Below are 21293 nucleotides of genomic sequence, written 5' to 3'. Positions count from 1 at the left end.
GAGATGAATTTCCCAGAACTGTCAGAAATACTCCAGTGAAGAATCGTGAAGAACGACAACTCAAAGGAAGTCAGCTCTTAGGTTAAACTTCAAAGGAGAATGACAAAAAGGCAGGCCTAGTTTCTGGCACCTGGTTAAACGAGGAAGTAGGAAACCAAAAGTCACTGGACTATTTTATGTACCGGACTTCTTTCTCTTGAGCAGCCTATTCTAAATAAGCAATTAAGTGCCTCCAAGTCAGTGACTCTGGAGAAAAATGTAGGAGCAATTCTGCACCACACGACCTTGATCGCGATTTTTTTTTTTTTTTTAAATTTGGAGATCTTTTTAAAAGACAAGTTTATTGAGGTATAATTTACATTCAGTAAAAGTCATCCTTTGGAAGTGTTGGGTGAGTTCTGACAAAGGTACACATAGCCCTGCCAATCCAGACAGAGAACTTTCCTGGAAAGTTCCCTCAGGCTCCCTTTCTGTCACAATCCCTTCCTCTCCCACCCAGTACTCCCTGGCAACTCCTGATCTACTTTTGTCTTTTCCAAAATGCCATCTAAATGGGATCATGTAGTATATGGCCTTTTCTGTCTTATTTTAAGAGTTCACGGAGGTGAAACTGGACTGAAAAAGATGATTCTGCTGGTAATATCTATGATTAACCAAAATTATTGCATATTTTTAAAGAAGCAGCTAAGTGAGATTGATTTTTGACCCTGGATATCAAAGAAAGAACATTTCTCTACCGTTCATTTAAAAAAAAAAAAACAACAGTATTATGATTTCCAAAGTGCAACTTCAGAGGCATGTCTGGGTGTTTTATGCAGAAGAGAAAGGGCACAAATGGCTTCAGATGAAGGCGCTGGACACTGGAAAATTCCAGGCCCTCCCCGTGGGGAGCGGGCACCACAGGGAGGATGGTAAGGCAAGTGGCAGGTTAGAGAAGTGAGACTGAATGTCGCCTTCAAGCCCTAGTGCTATGCAGTGGTAGGACACATTCCGAAAACATTCTGCCGGCCACTCCCTGTCCCATGCCTGGGACTCGGAGCACATGCCGGAGCACAGGCTGACACTCCTAACGCTAAGAGATCTCCCCGCTCCAGGGCAACTCTCACCACCTACCTCGCAGAGGACTGGTGCTGCTTACTCTTCCGGGAGGAGGTGGTGCTGGTTGGCTGCTGCCGCATCACGTGGGCCACGCCCACATTTAAGGGCTGGGCGGCTGGAAGGGTCACATGACCAGTCAACAGCGTAGGCTGCTGCATGATGGGATTGTAATGGCTGCCGTGAGCGTGGGTGTTCCTGTGTGGGAAAACAATGGTTAAACAAGGAACTTTACTGGTTTTATAAATATGGAGCTGATTTTTTTTTTTTAAGGTTTTTTTAATTTATTTGACAGAAACAGAGAGGGAGCACAAGTAGGCAGAGCAGCAGGCAGAAAGGAGAGGGAGAAGCAAGCGCTATGCTGAGCAGAGAGCCTGATGGGGGACTGGACTCCAGGACCATCATGCCCGGAGCCCAAGGTAACCGCTTAACCCACGGAGCCACCCAGGTGCCCCTGGAGCTTCTTTTTTAGGATAAAGGTTCCTCCCCAGTTAAAAGCCAAATTAAAAAAGTTGACTCCCACGAGCTCATGGGGTTGTTGAAGAGATGAGCTCATCAGATCAGCCTCCTAGGTGCGATGATGTTTAAAGGAGTGGGCAGAAACCCAGTTTGTTGGTGAGTGAGAAAGAGGACATTGCAACTGGGAAGAATGTTGCAAGTTCACCTTAAGTTCTGGGGAGAGAAGATAAATAGTCCCTCTACCTTTTAAAGTCCCCAGACAGGTGACTGTGTGTACATTTTTAGAGTTTGTGAGTGACTTTAATGGGTTATCACAGTCTGTGAGGTAGGAGATAATGGCAATGCCATTTTATAAATGAAAAAATTGTAGCTTATATTAAAAAAAAAGGAAACAACTTTGAAAACTAGACATTGTACGTTCTTGCTGTTTGGAAATGTTAACATTCTTTTGAATTCTCTCGTGGCTAGCACAATGCTCAAGCATGTAGCAGCTGATCAATTAATTACATGCTTGCTGAATGAACAATTAGATTAACTGAAGGTTGACTAGACGTGTACAGAATTTGGTACTAAGTCAAAATTAGGAAGACACATGTTGATAGAGGTACTACTGGTAGCTATTTTCCTGAAAATGGGTTATCTTTCAAGAGTTCTTATGATCTGGGTTGTGTGGAGCTCAAAGGCTTATTTTTCCACAGAAAGATTAAAGGTGGTGATTAATTCAGAGACTTGCCCTTAAAAGCCCATTCAGCACCTAATAGAATTAAAAGTTGAAGGAGAATTTACTTGAATTTAAAAAACATTATAAAAATCATCTTTGCAACTTGGGGAAAAGGATGAATAGGAAAAAAAAAAAAAGGACTATACAAGAGTGTAGAGATTTTGATAGTTTGATAGTGTTTTTGGACATTTACACTTAGAAACTGATGTTATGGCTTCTTGAGTTTGTAGCTGCTGTTTCTTCTACAGACATGGCATTCTTTTGACACAAGTCTAGCACCAGTACTTCTCTTTAATTTATTAGCCATGGTTATGGATGTTCTTTGGCCCACACATGAAATGGGGAAGAGACTGGAAACAAAGTGTCAGCTTTAAGCGTTTCCTGTGGTGACCAGGTAAGAGCTATGGAGGTAGGAGGAAGAGGAAAATCTCTATGAGTGAGTATGTGAGTTTTGCTAAAATTAAATGAGCTATAAATGCTGAAAGACACAGGAAAAAGTAGTACAGCATATATCTGTGGTCTTTTAGGAGAAAAGGGGGAGAGAAAAAAAACCAATTGGTCAGACAGCTTTTCCACTTGGTTGCTGTTCCTAATGAGCTGGAGAGGGAAGGCAGTCTCACACAGCACCGGCCAGTGCAAATGGGGGGAAGGGAATCTGTTTATTTGTTCATTGCCTGTCCTACAGCAGATGCTAGTTTAATACATGTTAAATATAGGTCAAGTGCTTTGTATTTTATCTTAATTTAAACCTCCTAGCCATTCTATGAAGTAGGGATTATTATCCCCACTTTACTGAAGAAGAAACTGAGGCTCAGGTTAGGTAACTTTCCCCAGGTCCTGCAGAACCAGAACCGAACCACTGCTTTGAAAGTGCTTCCAGTGAGTGGGGATGGACTAGGTGGGTGTTGTCAGTGGGAAGTGAGTCGGGCTGCAGGAAAGAGCCTGTGTCCTCTCTTGTTTCTACCAGTCAGAAAATTAAATGGAGGAAGAGAGGAAGCTGCCTTTGAGGCTTGGCTGGTGGGTGGGGGTGGGGAGGAGGGTTCTGTCTCCACGTCTTTTTGTTATACTGAGAGCGCTTCAATCACCATAGCCTTTTGGATCCGAAAAAGAACCTCAGGGAGGCTCCATGGTTGGTATGGAGTCTGTCCGAAGGTGGAGGGATGCCCTGATGTTTGGGCTGAGAGAGCCCAGAGGGCCATGGGAAGCTGGAACAACCTGGGGATTGCCATTTGGCTCTGCTCCGGTGAAGGGGGCAGTGGTAGTGTTGGGATGGAGAAGCGGAAAGTGGCCATAAAAACAAGAGAGCAAGGTGCTGGTGAGAAAGCCAGTGCATAGGATGGGCGGGGTGCTGGAATCAGATACAGGGCACAGTGGGCTGGTGGCTATCAGCTGCGGGCCTCTGACATCTGTGGAAAATGGACTTTGGTCTATCAGATCTCACTATTAACTGAAGAGACACATTCAGCAAACATGCCAGAGTTTACCATTCCAAATAAAGCCCCATTCTGTCAGGCTTTCCCCTGAGAGGTCAAATTCAACTCCAGTGTGCCCATGTCTCCAAACACCTTGAGAGCACTTTCTAGAATTGCTTTGGAGCCTCAAGGACTCCCTGCTGCATTCTTTTACTGCTGACACATCTTTGTTCTCTGGGAGTGGAATTTAATTCTGAGAAACAAACCAAAAATCATCCAGAGGCAAGTCTGTGAATTACACGTGTGACCAAACGATGTAACTGGATTTGGGGTCGATGGCGGCCAACTGACCTTAAGGTAAAGAAGCTGATTTTCTTGTGTCCTGGTACAGTTATTGAAAAATGAACTCTCATTACACTGCAGTCGTATTCCACATAATCTTCCTTTTACTTTAAATAGTTCTCTCTAAGCCATGGAACTGACAGCATGGGCCTAGCCAGGAGCCCTCTGAGTGAGCAGTGGACATGCCTCTCATCCCAGATATGCCTGCTTTCGTGCTTACCTCCAGTCGGCCAACTGCTGGGTGCCTGCCATGGTCTCGGGAATGACAGTCGCGTGCTGCACAGACGTGTGGGTGGCCACTCCGGTCAGCTGCTGCCATGCCGGGGGAAGCAGGATTTGCTGGGTCCCACTTGGCCAGGCCTGCTGCAGAACAGAGGACGTGTGCCATCAACACGTTTGTTAATCACACAGTCTGTCTGCCTGAGTCAAGTCCTGATTGGGCCTGGGGCTGAGCTGGACCCTGCAATGGGTGTTCAAGGGGAGACCCAGTCTTTGGCCTTGAAAACTAAGTTAAGGGGAGATCAAATCGGTGACCTACACAGAAGATAGTAAGTACACAGGCACAGAGTCATATGGAAGGGATTTATTCGCGTGGAAGAATGATTTGTTTAGAAATTCGCTCTAAGAACAATGCCCAAGGTTTCCCAAAGTTCACTTCTGATTTGTGCTGGTACGTAGCTATGTGCAGGAGACCGAAACAGCTGCCTTGGGCCACACAAAGGTAACTTTCTGTCCTCAGGAAGTTTTCCATCTCATATCCTTTATTTTGCCTTTTGTTTAGGAATTAGAATTTAGACCTCCAACTTGTGTATCTTCTTAACCTAAAGTAACATAATTCTGAGATCACCAGACACTTGCCCACACCTGAGAGCAAGCAAGCATGAAGTAAAAAATTCTCAGCTGGGGACTTAACCTTCACTGAGAATTACCCTGATCCACCAAAGCCAAAATGACATATAGTTAAGCAAGACACTGCTTGATTCTTCATAAATTTTAAGCTTTTTCTAAGAACTCTAAATGAACTTTCCCGATTCTTCCTTAGAGTCACTGGCGGGCGGGGGTTGGGGGGTGTGGTTTGCCTGGTGTCTGCGCTTCCTGTATTTTTAGTCACTCTTCTGCTTACCTTTGGTTAGTAAATGATTCAGACTAAACACTGTTGTCCACAGTTGGACACCTAAAGGAACACCGCTAAGGTAACATACTTCTTGGGCGGGTCAAGAATTTAAAGATTCAGTTACATGTTGTTCTTTCCAGTGGGCTGGGTATCACTGACATTGGATAAATTCTCGAATACAGTGCTCCACTGACCTCATCTTTAATAGGTGCATTTTGGCTCTTATGTACAGACAAGCACTTCTGGAAGGGAATCATGAACTTGAGTCAAAACTTAAGAAACAATGATGTGTATAAAATGATGCAACACACTTTAGATCTGAGTGGATGGTCCACCTGGTCCATCCTTTTCACTGTGCAGATGAGGCCAGTGAGATTGCGCCTACCTTTTTTACACTGCCTCTTTGCTTACTGATCTGTTTTGATACAGGCAAAAAGCTTAGGGACCACAGTTTATACAGTCAGTGTTTAATAAATGTTTGTTGATAAAATGAAAGAAGCAAATCTACCAAGGTAATTAATTATCATTAACTATACTCCACGTTTAATGAATTCAGACATGGCAGAAAAATAATTTAATTGATTAAAACAGTTACAAGCTCAAAAAGTTAAATGACTAATAATTTTGTTGCAGTAAGGTTTATACTGACTTGGAGGCTCATTTCAGCTTACCAGAAAAGCATGTGTTTTGACTATTACTTCTGAATTATAAATCTTGATATTAAGTCAAGGATATCATTTTCCCCCTACATTCCCCAAATGGATGTTAACGTTTTACCTCAAAGAGACAGGGTGAAGGCTGTATTTGCCGCCTTCCACTGAATGACAGGTTCAGCTCATGGGAGATGAACTTCACTCTTTTATGATTACTTGTGTACACTTCTATAACTTATGCTTTAGTACTACTTTATAATTTATAAGATTAGAGCTAATATTTTTTTTAAGATTCTATTTATACATTTGAGAGTAAGTGAGAGAGAGAGAGAACACATGCTCTCACACACGAGCGGGGGTGGGGGGCACAGGGACAGGGAGAAGCAGGCTCCTGGCTGAGCAGGGAGCATGATGTGGGGCTTCATCTCGGGACCCTGGGACCATGACCTGAGCCAAAGGTAGACACTTAACCAATGGAGCCACCCAGGCGCCCCTAGAGCGAATACTTCTGGATGCATACTGTGTGCAAGAACAGAGCTAAGACCACAGATAGGTATCTGACTTCATCTTTGTGTGTGTGTTACAGATTTTATTTATTTATTTATTTGAGAGAGAGGACAGGAACAGGGGAGAGGGAAGCAGGCTCTGCACTGAGTCCAAAGCCAAACGAACGTGGCGCTCAATCCCATGACCGTGAAATCAAGAGTCGAACGCTCAACTGTGGGGCCCCCCAGGCACCTCAAGTTTCTGACTTCATCTTTATACCAGTTTTGTGAGGTAGGGACTGTTATTTCTCCCCATTTCTCAGACAGATAAACAGAACTACAGAGATGCTAAATCACCTGCCAGAAATGTAGGAAATGAAACATTTATTGCTCTCTTTCTCTAAACCCAACTGAAATGATAGTGAAGGAATAAATAATATAGAGATCTGTAAGGACAAAGACAACAGAGGAGACAACAGTTAACAAGATCTTAGAAACTGGAAAACAGACGGGCAATTACTGAGTTATCCGAGGTCAAGTCTGTGAGAGTCCTTTACCTTTCAGTTTGCAGACCCAAAGTAGGAGGCTGGAGGATTCGCTCTAGGAAAACTGACTAGTCCAAGAGGAAAAAACTACAGATACTTTGGAGGATCAGGGAATCTGCCAATGAAAATGCTGGGCTCAGTCCTTATCAGACTAGAGAGAAGCCTGCATTCAGTAGTCCGTCCTCACCCTCCTGTAGCTTTCAAATTTAGTTTTTTAGTGCTTCAGTCTTAATATGAATGAACAGCCGGGGCACTTGGGTGGCTCAGTAGGTTAAGCCTCTACCTTCCGCTCAGGTCATGATCTCAGGGTTGTGGGATTGAGCCCTGTATCGGGCTCTCTGTTCAGCAGGGAGCCTGCTTCCCCCCCTCTCTCTGCCTGCCTCTCTGCCTACTTGTGATCTCTCTCTCTCTCTCTGTCAAATAAATAAATAAAATCTTAAAAAAAATATATGAATGAACAGCCAAGGACAACCAGATATTAAAGGAAGCTTCTAACATGAGTCTAAAACAAGAAACTCAGAGGAAACAAAAACAGTGTAGAAAACAGAAGAAAATTTCCCAAACCTTAAACCATCCTCACAGAGTTAAAAAAAAAAAAAAAGAATTATACACACACACACACACACACACACACGAAACATGATCATATACAGGAATATATATCTGTTTGTCCATATCTGTATTCAGAGAGTAAGAAAGAATTCTTAGAAATGAGAACTGTAACAGAAGTTAATTCCATACAAGGTTTTTAGAAAAAGCTGAAAAAGACTTCTTGGAAAGAAGCACAGATAGAATATATATAGAGAAAATAAAAGATGAAGATCATTAGATTCATTCAAAAGCACCAACATCCAATTAGGAAGAATTTCACAAAGAGGAATCAGAGAAAGTGCTGGCTTTGGCGGCACACATACTGAAATTGGAACAATATGGAGAAGACGAGCGTGGCCCCTGCACAAGGATGCCATGCACATTCTCGAAACGTTCCTTACTGAAAGAAGAGAGAGAGAAAATGGAGGGGAAAAACTTAAAGAAAAAATAAAAAACAAACTTTTAGACTGAAAGGGCAAACAGGGTCCAAGACAATGTATGAAAAAAGACCCATGAGGAAGCATATAGTCACACAATTTCAGACCAGTGTGGACAAGGAGAGTCTTAAGAGGGAGGAAACTAAGCCAATGGAAAAATGAAACCACCGTTAACTCCAGGACAAACAAGCTGCACAGGAAAGGAAGAGAATCAGAATATATTATGAAGCTCAGCAGAGAATAGTATATACAACTGAAGATAATAATTATGTAAATAATGCAGAGTGGTTCAAAAAGAAACTTCCTTGGGAAGAATGGGAGAGCGGAAGAGAGTGAGAGAGAGAGACAGAGGGAGAGGGACAGTGCATGGCTGGGCAGGTGCTGGGGGGATGGGGTGGTCTGGGGGCCAAGTCTTCATCTTCCACAGTAAGACGGAAATTCCAAAATGGAAATGTCAGAAAAAAGTAATTTAAGCATGCTATTTAGAAACTTGGAGTTAAATGACAAAACAGTGAAAAGTTATTTTTGGGGGGATCGGAAATTGGGGATGGGATGGAGCAGGGCACTATTTTCTTGTAAGTTTATTCACTCATTTAACTTTAAAAATTAGGTGCATGTATTATTTTGGAAAAAAAAATTAAAAATAACTTCCCTAAAGTCACATAGCTGGCAGATGGTGGGACTGGCCTCTGACTTGTAGGCAATCAAATCCCAGAGCTCCTGCCCTCAGCCACCACACTACCTCTCTTCATAGCAAGGATACACAGAAACGATGCCTCTATTGAAGATCAGGGACTCGAGGTAAATGCATGAAAGTAGCATGGAAAAGCCTTCCTTATTCATGAACAATTCAGACACCAAGCAAGACAGAAGCAGAGAGCAAGACAGAAAGGTTAGACAGACTCATTGCTAAAAATGTTACTAGAGGAGGTTTTGAGTGAGAAGCAGTGAAGTTTTAGATTTTGGACAGTTTAAGAAGTTCCAGCCAACTGTTTGTCCTTAGGGGAGCATTTAAAGGGATTCAGATAATAGGACTTGACTGGCTAGAAGGCACCTTAGTCGTGAAAGGCTGTGGTCTTCCATGAACCTCCATATTTTGGACAGGGGTGGGGGTTGGGTGGGGTGGGGTTGCGGGGATGAGAGAGAGCTCCAAATTCCTGTTCCAGCCTTGTTGGAACAAGTCGAAAAGGGTTTTGGACCCCGCCATTTGAAAAGTGAGATAAATTCAATACTGTCTAATCTGAGCCCGTATTTCCCGCCTCTCTGTCTTTACACACTCGTTCCCAACTTCTGATGGTGGTCTGGGTGCGAGCTCTGGTTTGAGGCCTGAGAGGACAGAGGTGCCAGCCGCCGCTGGGCGGTACCAACAAGGCTGTACTGGTAAGAGTCTGGGAAGACCACTCCCAGATCACTGACACAAGAGGGTGTGAGTTCACTCTGGCCTTCGGTGCACATGTCCTTGCCCCCCCCCCCCCCCCCCGAGAGACGGTCTCCCTCTGAAGGACGTGAGAAGCGGCTGGAAGGTGGGGAGGAAAAGGCAAAGCAAACAAAACGAATGTGAGGACTGGACTGAGAAGACTCCATCTCTAAACTTTCACAAATACAATCCTTGGAAAGGTTTAAATATTTGTAAAAAGAATGATGCCCACTTGCTGGATATACTTAAGGTAAGGAATAATATTTGGGAAGCCTCTGCCTGATACCTAGAAATTTACCCAGAGGAACATGAAGGTGCTAGTTTAAATGTTTAGTTACTGCTTTTTTAAAAAGCCACCAAACGAGTTTTATAAGTTAGCTTAACTTTCATCCTTTGAAGGCACCAATTAAAAATACCAGGAGAGCTCTACCCTTCTAGGCTGACATACCGCTGTAGATTAAGTGAACAGAAACAACCAATGGACAGAAAGACACATGGTGACACTGGATAGTACAGGAAGTTTTTTTAAACCTAATATAAGAAATCTTTGCATGTCGAGACACATTGGTCTACCGTGGTTTTTTGTTTTTTTTTAAAGATTTGATTTGAGAGAGAGTGCATGAGCGGGTTGAAGGGTAGAGGGAGAAGCAGACTCCCCGCTGGGCGGGGAGCCTGACTCAGGGCTCAATCCTGGGGCTCCAGGATCATGACCTGAACCGCAGGCAGACGCTTAACTGACTGAGCCACCCAGGTGCCCGTATCGTGTCCTTTTTAATGGCTACATGGTGTTCCATTTTATGCACACACATCAATTTACTTAACAAATCTATGATGAACATTCAAATTGCCCCTAGTAGTTCCGTGTTATAAACACTGTAGAGACTAAACTCTTTGTACAGGTATTTTTTGTTCCCTCTCCCAATTAGAGCTTTAGGTTAAATCCACTTGGAGATTTACAGCACTCTAGGGACTCTCTTTCAAGTAGGCAAAGGTAAAGCTCTTCCCTGCTATGATTAAAGGACAAGCAAATTCAGAAATGCTGAGCCTACAGGTTTTCCCCAAACCGAATAATGAAGAATGACTAGGTTAGCTAATAAGAATGCTAATTATTGTTTCTTTCAGAAATGATTTCTGGCTTGCCAGGGTTAAGTGGGCAAACAAAAAATCTGTAAGTATGTGCAAGTTCTATAGGTTTTGGCTCACAGAGGAGGAGCACCGGGAAGCTGGTCTGGATTTCTGCCAATCAAAGAAAATAAGAACAAGATAGTTGGCCCCTGGAGTGAGCTTATAGTTCTTTCTCTTGATCTTTCTTGGCCTTTTCCGAACTCCCCCCTACCAAACTGTGTGAGCAAAAGGAAGCTCTGAGGACTGGTGAGCGAGGCAGAAGTAGGCGGCCTACTTTAAATATGGAAGGTTCTCTGTTTATAAACTTCCAGCAACACAACTCCGTAGGCCATCAGAAAGTGGTGTCAGTGGTCACTACAGGGCCATTTTGGACACAAGAACAGAGATGAAGAATGATACATATCCACCTTAAATAAGTTGTTCCAGAACACAGAAGAAGAGGGTAATTATATCCAGCATACTATACTGTGTGAGACTGGGATGACCTCGAAGCTCAAATTAGATAAGGATTTTGTAAGAGAAAGAAATTATAGGTGACTTCTCACTTCTGAATATAGATAAAAAACACTAACCACAGTATTTACAAACAATCCAGTATTGTAAAGCGTAAATGCGAATCAAACACACGTGATCAAATGAAGCTCATCTCAGAAATACAAGGACAGTTTAACATTAAAAACCTGTTAATGCAACTTGTCATATTAGCAGATGAATGAACAAAAACCACATGAGTATTTTAATAAATGCATAAAGAACATGTGATACCATTCAAAAGGTAGCAAGCTTGGTAAAGTTTCTGTCAAATACCAATGGCAAACAAAGTATGGCAAACAGAAGAATCCTCTAAAGTTAGGTACCAGTCAAGGATGTCCAGCGTCCACACTGTTGTTGAACATGGCTTGAGGTGCTGCTGCACAGTGGAAGAAGGATTATGGAGGAAGAAACAAAGCTAGTAAAAAGGTAGAATCCATAAGAAATCCACAGGAATTCACAGAAACAACCAGAACTACTCAGAGTTTAGAAGGACTGCTAGATAGGGGCACCTGGGTGGCTCCAGTCATGATCTCAGGGTCCCGGGATCGAGCCCCGTGTCAGGCCCCCTGGTCAGCGGGGAGCTTGCTTCTCCCTCTCCTTCTGCCCCTCCCTCTGCTTGTGTGCACACATGCGCACACGCATTCTCTCTCAAATAAAAAAATAAAATTTAAGAAAAAAAAAAGGACTACTAGATATAACAAACTGAGTAGAGCCAACAGGTTTCATCCTGGAAACCAAAAGCAAATAATCAGAAGAGAAAATTAATAGAATTATTAATAGTGACAAAACCTGCTAAATATTTAGGAATTATTCCAAAAAAGGGAAACTTTTAATGAAAAGAGTAAAGGATAAATATACAGCTATGCGATATTTTGTGCATGAAATGACTGAACACCATAAGGATATCAGCTTTTCCTCAGGTAAATACAAAATTTAACCCAGGTCCAGCAAATACAGTTCAGGGCCTTTTGTTTTGTAATGACAGTTGCTCAATGCTGTGTAACTCTGAGCCAGTGATTGTTTTGTTTGTAAGACTGATGGTTAAGTTCATATGGGAAGTGAAGGGACAAAGCTGACAAGGAAATTCTGAAGAACAAAAAGGAAACGAGGCTTTCCCAGACAGCAAGAAGGGTGCCAGCTTTAACAGACAAGACAGCGGGGCCATGAGAAAGGCCAACTGAGTAGGGAGCCCAAGCACATCTTTGCAATTCTGCTACATTAAAATTAAGCCTGGAAACTTCTATTCAACAGAAGATACCATATATGAACTGTCTGTAGGAACACTCTGAGAATAGGCTTTGGGAACCTACTTTATTTACAAATTAATGTGCTTCTAAACTAACAACATTTGGGTTAAGCAATCCTTGCTGCCCAACGATGGAAATGATTCTGTAGAAGGGTTTGTGTCCTGATGCTCTCACCGGATAGCTATGGGACTCTGAGGCAGGGATTGTGCCTGTTTTCTCTATTTGTCACCTGGAGACAGATACCTTACTTATCATGCTGTTGTGGGGATTAAATCAATTAACAACTATAAAGTGTCTGGCATAATGATGATGTATTTGTTTGAGTGCCGTTAAAGACGGATGACTGTTATTACTGCGTCACTCTGTTGCCTTAAATTTCCACAACATGTTGCACATTTTCAACCACATTCACCTCTGTGTTCTCATTCTGCCTTCAGAGTACCTATGTGAACAGATAAGGAAGGTTCCAGCTCACAGATTCTGTGATCCTGGCTTTTCAGCTCCGTATGAAATAAGGAGATAATCTCTAAGGTTCTTTTTGGCTCTAAAAAATCATTTCTATTTTATAAGAAAGAAATTCAAGGCAAAGAAATGTTAACTGACTTGCCTTAGGTCACAAAGTTATTAGCAGAGTTAGGATTAAAACCTATGTCTCCCATATTAATTTGCATTATAAAGCTACAATAGTAATAATAATTTCCCCAGACTCTCCCTGTGTCTAAATTTCTTTGTGGAATTATAAGCAAGATACGTAGGAAGGTGATTCACCTGGGGATCATTCAGAATATTACTGATCTATTCAATGAGTCAAAGCACCTAACTCATCGCCAAGGAGGGAATTAGTGGAGATCTATCTCTTTTGTGAACAACATTAACACGGATAATGGCAGTACGAGTAATAATAAAGAAAGAATTACCTGGGCGAGCAGACCTGGTTGGATCTGAAGAGGCTGCGCTCCTGGGGCTTGAGTGACGATGGGCACGGCATTCTCCATTCGCACGGAATAGCCAGCGTGCTTCGAGGGTGAGGCCTGCAATCCTGTTCCAGACCCGGGGAAGGGAGAGAGGGGTTGTTGGGGGGTCAGAAACTGCTGGATGTGGAGAACCTTCCTAGCCAGCTGGTTGGGTCTCCTCTGCCCCGCCAACTCCAGTCCTCACCAGCTGTCACCTGGCTCTTTGCAAGTCTCCCCTTTAGTTTCTAACTTAAAAATTTAAAAGCCATAAAAAACCCAACTTTGAACATTTTTGGAGATCAGAAGGTCAAATTAAGGAGTCTGTAAAAGCCTGAAGGGGAACAGTTATGCCAACAAATCACAGTAGAAAAATGGCTTCTAACATGTAAATACACTTGGGGTCTGTCAGAGCCAGGGGTGTCGGGAAGAGTGTACGAATCCACTGGAACGGCATCGACGCTGGAAGGGCACCGACTCTGAAACTGAGCCACCACACACAGGTGTACACAGTCGGGGGAGCGGAAATAAACACTTGAGATTTCTGGATACATGGTAACCTTGTGCACCTCAACTCTGGCTTCTTCGAGCTCTCAGAAGAGCATTGGGTTGTGTGGCTCATGAATCATTTGGGGGACCAGCCTAGGAGGTACTTTTCAGGGAGATTTGTGTTTTGCATGAGAAAGGAGGCTACACTGGCGGGCAGAGTGGCAACTCTTTCCAGATAACCGCCCAGAGGATATTTTATCGGACGAAACATAAGCTGACATCAGCTTAACAACAGAAGCGCAGACAACACGCTCCTTTAGAGACAGCTGGCCAGGGACCAAGACACCAGCAAGGTGGGGAGAAAAACAACTTGGTGCTGAGGCTTAAGTCCTCTTGTTTCTAGGCTGGCTGAAGCAGGAGAGGGGCCCTCAAGTTCAGTGATGCCAGCAAACTGCGGGTACCAGGGCCCTGGAGGTCCCGCAGTAAGAAGCAGGTGAGGGGCCGCGTCTGCTGGTCCTCACCTTGGAAGCCGGGCGGACACACGATGAGAGCTTGCTGGAAGGGGTCGGGCCGGGCACAGATCTGGGCTGTTCCCGTCTGCAGTGGCATGCTCCGCTGGGCCACTGCGGCCATGGACGCCGCTGAGGGCTGGTAGAGTGCAGATTGGTAGTTTAGTATGGAGACTTCGGGATTGGCTAAGGAAAGAGTGGCACTGGTGGAGGTGGGAGCCTAAAGGAGTGATGGGGATTAAACAAAAATAAACAAAAATAAAAAATGAGGGAGGTGGTATGTATGCTGGGAGCCACGAGTCTAAAGCAAATAAATGAACTCAAAAGAAGAGCAAACGAATAAAAACCAAGAGCAAAAAAGCAAAAACAGAAGGGGGTGGAGACACTGCTGAAGTCCCAGGGAGAAGCGGGCACCTGTGGCCACAACAGAATCACCCTTGGTGCTTCCACTCACGCCAATTCCTAACATTGGCGGGGCTCGGCCGAGAGGGCACACTGAAGCTTGTGTAACGGAGGTCTAAAAATTGCAAAGTTAAAAACCAGGCCAGGAACTATTTATGTTCTGCCTTTCTGCTTTGACAGATGTACTTCACAACTACCTAGAAGGCCAGGTTTGAGTTCAGGACTCTTAGATTGCCTGGGTTCCGCACCGGACCATGGTGATGGGGTGAGGAATGGGCGAGGGCAGGGGAGGAGACGAGAGCTGACCTCCTGCTTCCCTTCCTGCCCCAGCTCCATCCCACAGCTTGGGTGCTCTGGGTGCACGTATGCAGACCTGCCAGCTCACACGTGCAAGCTCTGTTCCCCCTTCCCATGGGGCTGGTGGCACAGTCTGTACTCAGGAGGATGAAGCAGGAGGAGGCCACCTGCAGGCACAGGCACAGGCACAGAAGCACACACACACACACACACACACACACACACACACACGGAGGAAGGCTGTGGGAGGCCTCGGAAGGGGCCCTCCTGCTCGGGCCTAAGGCGAGTACTGCTTACAGAGCTGCTCAGACGGCTGCAGAGCATGTAACTGCAAATTAACCTGCTCTAGAAACAGCCAGGGAGAGGGACCCACTGAGCCTGGGGCTTCCTGTTGGAGTCTGGAGCATTCTTACAGTAGTGTTCGGCTCCGAAGGCTGGAAGCCAGAGGGGAGAGGGCCGGTGGGTCAGGAGAATTTAAGTGGGGAGGAGTTAAATAAACTCTGAAATTATGTCCTCTCTCCTGCATCTTTCGGAAAGAGACATCATTTAAGAACGAACGTCCGTGGGAAGCACGGAAACGCAGTTCTGAACTGGAAATTCTCTGGCTTTGCCCCGTCTCAGCCTTCTTCACGCTGATCCCGCACACGCTAGGGGGAGCAGGGTGTCTGCGTCCTCAGATTCAACATGGCTTACAAGTTTTGCTGCTAGAGCTTCCGGGGACTGGATAAGGAGGCAAGAGCCACACGGGTATCTTGGACACATGTAGAAATAGAATTTTAAGAAGGTACGTATACATCTCAAAATTGGTAAGAAGGATAAAATCTCACTTTACCAAAAAAACCCCAATTCATTTTACATTTTTATTTGTTTCAATACTTAGACTTTATGGTGAACTTTTGTGCAAAGCAAATTAATCTGTTTGAAAGTAATCGCTACGTTAGGTGACCTACATGTTTGGATTTTAAGATACGTGTTATCACAGTAAGTGGCTGTTTTGGGCTTCCAGGTAGCGTGACTGGGAATGTATGTGGGAGGCGTGTGTGTAAGCACCTGTGTTTCATAACTGCTGACATGCCTTATGTTTCCTCTCTGTTCTCTCTGTGCCCGCTGTCCTGGAGACCCTCCTCCTCATACACATTTCCCGCTGTCCCTTGGGCTTCCCTCCTTGGGGACCAACAGGCGAGTCCCACGAGGGGCAGCTGTGGCAGCTCCTGTGGCCGCCTCCTTCAACTCATCCATGGGACCTGACTCTCTAATCCCGACTTCTTTAGCTGGGGGTCTCTCTCTGGTCTCTCTCTCCTGGGCTCTGTTTAGTGAGTTCTGGCCTCCACTTTCCCTTTCCAGTTCTTCTTGGGGCTGAGGCTAGAACATTCTTTCCAAAAGACTACCTTGTGCCTGTCACCCTCTGCCCCCAAATCTCCAATTACTGTCTAATGAATACTGTCCACGCACTTCAGTCCGGCATGCCTTTCCCATGGTTTGGCCAAACCTCCCCTCCGAATTTATCTCCCTCTGCTCGCTGTGCTCACGGCACCAGCCAGAGTCCACTCACTGCGGGTTAGCGTGGTGCGAGCGCGGGCCCTGCTGACTCACACACAGCCTACGGCCCACAGCGTTCTCTCCACGCCTCTGCGCTTCAGGGTCTCACCTCTGTCCCCTGTGCCCTGCACTGAACCCCCCCCATCAATTTAAACGAACTTCTCTGTCCTATTAACCCATCCAGAGGCACCTGCGTGGCCCAGTCAGTTAAGGGTCAGGCTCTTGGTTTTGGCTCAGGTTGCGATCTCGGGGTCGTGAGATGCAGTCTGCTTGTCCCCCCTCTATGCTCCTTCCCCCGCTCACTCTTTCTCTCCTCAAATAAATAATAAAATCTTAAAACACCCCCCCCCCCCGCTTCTGCCAGCTGATGTGATGGGGTTCTGGTGATGAAGGACAGAACCACGGTGGTATTTTGTCAAGCAGCTCATAGGTCTGGCTGTGGACACAGCCTGAGTGCTGGGCCAGGCCCTGGGGGGTGAGGGGCGCATTCATTTCTTTGGAGTTCAGGTCTTGGTCTGGCTCTTCCCCCTAAGGAGAGTCTTAATACCAATAGCCCTGGGGGTGGCAGTCTCCAGGTGGCCCCTCCTGGACATACACAGGGGGACAAAGGGCAGGGAAGAAAAGCTGGGCCTGGGCAGCTCAGTGTGCTGCAGGACTGGCCTAGAGACCCGGGAGGTGGGGAAGAGGAGGAGACCGGGGGCGGGGGCGCTGGTAGCTGAGGTGTTCGCATTTCAGGATTAGAACACAGACACTCCTTTCCTCTGGAGGGGTGTGTGCAGACACACACAGGAGTGTTGTGACCACTGCAGATTTGATAAGGCTGAAAAGAAATCTAGGAACAGTTAGTTCTTTGGGGAAAGTGGGAAGACCGGAATTTGGGAATAAAAGCAAAATTCTCTTAGATATCAGAGGCAACCTGGACTAGGATTTGGAGATTACTTACTCAGTAAATAATTCCTGGGCATCATTCATATTTTAAGTAATGCGTGAGGTGCGGGGTTCTGCTAATTTTTTGCAAAAAGTTGGAAATGTGTGAGAAGAAAACCTTATGGTTCCAGCTGCTGGGATTCTGGTGACAGACGGATGAACTGATTTTCCCTGTGACTTGGAGAAAGGACGGGTTTTATCTGTCCTGGGAGATCACGTAGACCCCATCGTGCGGGGACAAGGGGGAGGGGTCTGTACTGCACGATCGCCAGCGTCTCTTCCTGGGCTCGAATTCTTTACTGGCAGATGTCAGACACAAAGCCATTAGAGCAGGAGGCTTTATGTTACTCCCACATCGGGACAGAGGGTAACACACAGAGGTGCCATCTCAGAAAGAGCACCCCAAGAGAGTCCTTTCTGGAACCTTTCTGTGGGACCAGCAGTCCATACAGAGTGCCTGGGTCCCTCAAAGGAAGTAAGTTTGGAAGTAAACACTTTCCGACATAGTAGAGGGATTCTGTGTATGACAGTGTCTCCTGTAGGTTTGGGGGGGAAATATGACCCCTGATGCTCACCGGTGAGCCCTGCCCACCTTCCCCTTTGCTCCCCACTCACCTGGTTGTGGACAGTGTTCAGCTGGTTGTTGAAGGTCATGGTCAGGTTGGTGGATGTGCTGGGGGCCACGTGCGTGATGAAGGGGGTTTTGCTCTGGTTCACCGTGTCATACATGTTCACCCGACGCTTGCAAATCTCCATGTTCTGGAAACATGATTTGACACTGTTCGTGCAAAAGGCAGAGGCAGTGGCAGTAGGGAAAGAGAAGAAAGTAACGGAGAGAGGGGAAAAAATGGAGAGAAGGAGAGAAAGGGAGAACATCATTAATGCAGTAAGGAAGAATGGGGGAAGCTTAACTTTAGTCTACATTTGCAAGAGTCCCCTTTACTCAGATGAACCGCCCCCACTGCCTTAGGCTCCCTTCCCCCATGGAGGACCGGTAATGGTTCTCCATAGCCTAAGAGACGTGACGGCTCTCGCTGTACTTTCCTTATTCCCCTGATCTTCTGAACTAACCCCACCGCGCGTACTTCGCCTTCAGGGTGGCTTCTGACTGGGGACATGAAATAGCAGCTTCTGACCAGAGACAACTTCTCGAGCTTCTGGGGCACCAGCGCCATCTAGGGGGTGGCCAAGGAAGGAGCCAGCCCAGCACCTTGTCCCTGTCGTCACTCTTTGACCCCCTGGGATTGCACGTGTAACAGGAACAGTAATGCTAGTGGTAAATAGTAATCGTGCTTAACACTGGTTGAGAACTGTGGCAGGTGTTTGCCAGCACTCTTTCTCTCAGTCCTACAACTACAAGGGAGAGGATTGCTGCCCCTGTCTTACGAGTAAGGATGAAGTTTTAAGAGAGGACAGACAGGTCATCTGCCAAGGTGAAGAGCTGATCACTCGCAGCCTTCACACGTGCCTCTACAGCCTCCTCAACCTCCCGACTCACCCTCCCTTCCGCTTTTCTCACTCTTGCCCAGTTACATGAAATAAAAATGATCTCCGGCACTCTCTCCCTCCAGTGCATCCGTGAATCAAAAGAGAATCCTAGTTAGGAAAGTAAAGTATACAACTGCTGCTGACACCAGCATGGAGGAAAAGGAAAGCCATAGTGGCTTCCACCACTGAGCTCTTGAAAATCCCCCACAGAGGATCCCTCAGAATTTATACATTGTTTCTCATTCACTTCTGTCTTCTCATGAAACTTACTTTTCCTCCAATGCTCACATTCAGGATAGTGAAAGAGCACTTAAATTTCAATTTTAAATACTTATGTTACAAATAATGTAATAACTGGATATAAATATTCATTTTCTACTACTTTAAGATCACAAATGGATCCTATGGGTGTGCTAGATTTGGGGCCAACCAGGTGTATGTGGACTATCCCCAAACATCCTTTCCATGAACGATGTTTTGAACTTGGACGCGCTCAGAGAATCCTTCCTTTCTGAGTTAATGACTACTTACAATGGCCACACTACACACTCGGAATAAACACCTACTAATTGACGACCTGGAGAGAAAGGAAAACCTATTCTGTGGTAGCTAAGAGTTAAAAACTAGCAAGAATGCTGGTGATGCCAGCGTGCTTGAATCATCTACTAAGTACCAAGCAAACGGCTAAGTGCTTTCATGTGGAAGCTGAAAGAATAAAATGATGGGTTTTGTATTCTTTTTGGAGTGTATTTAAATGCATTATATGGTTTTGTGACAATTCTGAAGCTTTTAGACTATGAATTTTCTAACTGAAGTGGTCTGAGTTTTGAGTTTCATGAAGACAGGCAAGCACTTGCACTTTGGGTTAATTCTGTGAGAAAATGGCTTTTAAGGAATCTGTGCACTAGCCCCCCGGTATGGAGAAGGGGTCCCTTTCACCTATTAACCTAGATGTTGGGGCAGCTCTGGCCCAGCCCCAAGGTTGAGCGTGGTCCTCAGCAGTGTGGGCTGGAGGTTTCTTCTTGCCCTATAGTTCTCATGGTCTTCCCAGCCAGTACTAGGGCCCCTGAGGGGTTAGGCCTACTCTCAGGTGAGCTAAGGTGTGCTCAAAGACCTGTCTTTCCTTCTGGGGCCCATTTTCTGAATTCTAAATTGCCAGGGATCCTCTTGGACCTACACCGAATTCTGCACCTGAAGCTGATGCTCATGGTCTCCAAGCTTGGTCTTCATCGAGTACAATGAAGCATTTTATTCCCACTTCCTTCACAGGACCCAAAGATGGGCAGGGCCCTGAGGTCGTTCAACCACGCCACTGACTTTCTGTGGGGGACCATGTCATCATGGTGCAGACGGCTGATGGGAGCCTTCTAGAGAGCAGGACTCCACCTCCTGCCACGCTGTTCCACAAGTGTCTCACTTTGCCCCGAATACGGAGAGACTGATCTCACGGGAGCCCTATCCAGTAACTCACCAAGTGTGCCTTCCTTCTGTTGTACAGACCGACTGCTAGACTTACCCCTCCACCCCAAAAACAGGACAAATCCTGTAACGAGATTCTGCTATGGAGGGGTTCAAGTTCCTTCTTTGTACTAGAGGCTGGTTGTTTCAAACCAAGGAAACACTGGTTGTGGCAATGTGATCTGACTTACTCAGTGTCAACCAATAAGGACAAGCACTGAAATTAGAGGTGGTATGGAGGGGGCCACGTACTCATTTCTTGCCGCTCAGAGAGGGTCAAGTCTAGCCTGAGCACCGGCCGGGACGGGCAGAGGTCTCTCTCATGCTCAGCCTCCCCATGCATCCCTATGCCCTAACCCGAACTAAAATCGGGCACTCTCTCGAGCATATCACTTCTCCCCACACACACTCAGGGATGGGACTTCTTATTCTGTCACATCCCAAGAATCTCGAGGTTGAGAGGCTGAAGTGCTACCCCTCGTCACCCTCCGTTATGGGCTGAATTGTGCCCCCATCCCTGTGTTGAGGTGCTGAGCCCAGTGCTTCAGAATGGGCCTGCATTTGGAGACAGGATGTTTATTTAGAGAGGTAAAATGAGGCCGTCAGGGTGGGCCTCATCCAGTTCCCCGAGGAGGAGGAAATCAGGACACAGACGTGTACAGGAGGCCCAGGGAGGAGGGGCGGAGGAGAGGGCCATCGACAAGCCAGGCAGAGTTGCCTTGGAAGAAACCAATGCAGCCAAACACCTTGCTCTTGGTGTTGGGTCTCAGTCTTCTGGAACACTCCCCTCATCCTGCCACCCCCTCTCGCCATCCGTCACTGTGGCCTGGGCTACCTTGCTCCTCCACTGTGCCCCAGGCCCGGCCCACTGGCGGAGGCTTCGGATATCAGGCACTACGGCTTCTCAGCTACTTCTCAACCCGGTGGCCTGCTGACATTGGCCTAGCCTGATGACAATGGCCTTGCACGCCTGGCCCCCATCTGGCCCCTCCGGGAACGTCTGCATCCTTCTCCTCAATCCCTCGCTCACCACAGACACCTTGTGCCAGCATCTGAA

The 21293-nt window shown here is 46.0% G+C and overlaps 1 protein-coding gene and 1 non-coding gene across 5 annotated transcripts in view; one reads left to right on the top strand and one right to left on the bottom strand.

The window, feature by feature from the left end:
* HIPK2 (homeodomain interacting protein kinase 2) overlaps positions 1-21293 on the bottom strand; it is a 177423-nt gene that overhangs the window by 29002 nt on the left and 127128 nt on the right. For 2 of the 4 annotated variants that reach the window (XM_059396286.1, XM_059396288.1), the window contains exons 7-11: positions 17906-18068; positions 14138-14345; positions 13095-13216; positions 4250-4392; positions 1114-1293 (exon numbers count right to left, since the gene is read on the bottom strand). In XM_059396286.1, coding sequence (XP_059252269.1) covers positions 1114-1293; positions 4250-4392; positions 13095-13216; positions 14138-14345; positions 17906-18068 — 816 coding nt within the window. The remainder of the gene's footprint in view (positions 1-1113; positions 1294-4249; positions 4393-13094; positions 13217-14137; positions 14346-17905; positions 18069-21293) is intronic. The other 2 variants (XM_059396287.1, XM_059396289.1) reach the window with 1 other exon arrangement.
* LOC132017032 (U6 spliceosomal RNA) lies at positions 7716-7822 on the top strand. Its single transcript, XR_009404116.1, has one exon. It is a non-coding gene; the product is annotated as a U6 spliceosomal RNA (small nuclear RNA).

The sequence above is a fragment of the Mustela nigripes genome, chromosome 4, assembly GCF_022355385.1.
Source record: "Mustela nigripes isolate SB6536 chromosome 4, MUSNIG.SB6536, whole genome shotgun sequence".
Lineage (NCBI taxonomy): Eukaryota > Metazoa > Chordata > Mammalia > Carnivora > Mustelidae > Mustela > Mustela nigripes.
This window is presented reverse-complemented; position numbering and strand designations above follow the sequence as displayed.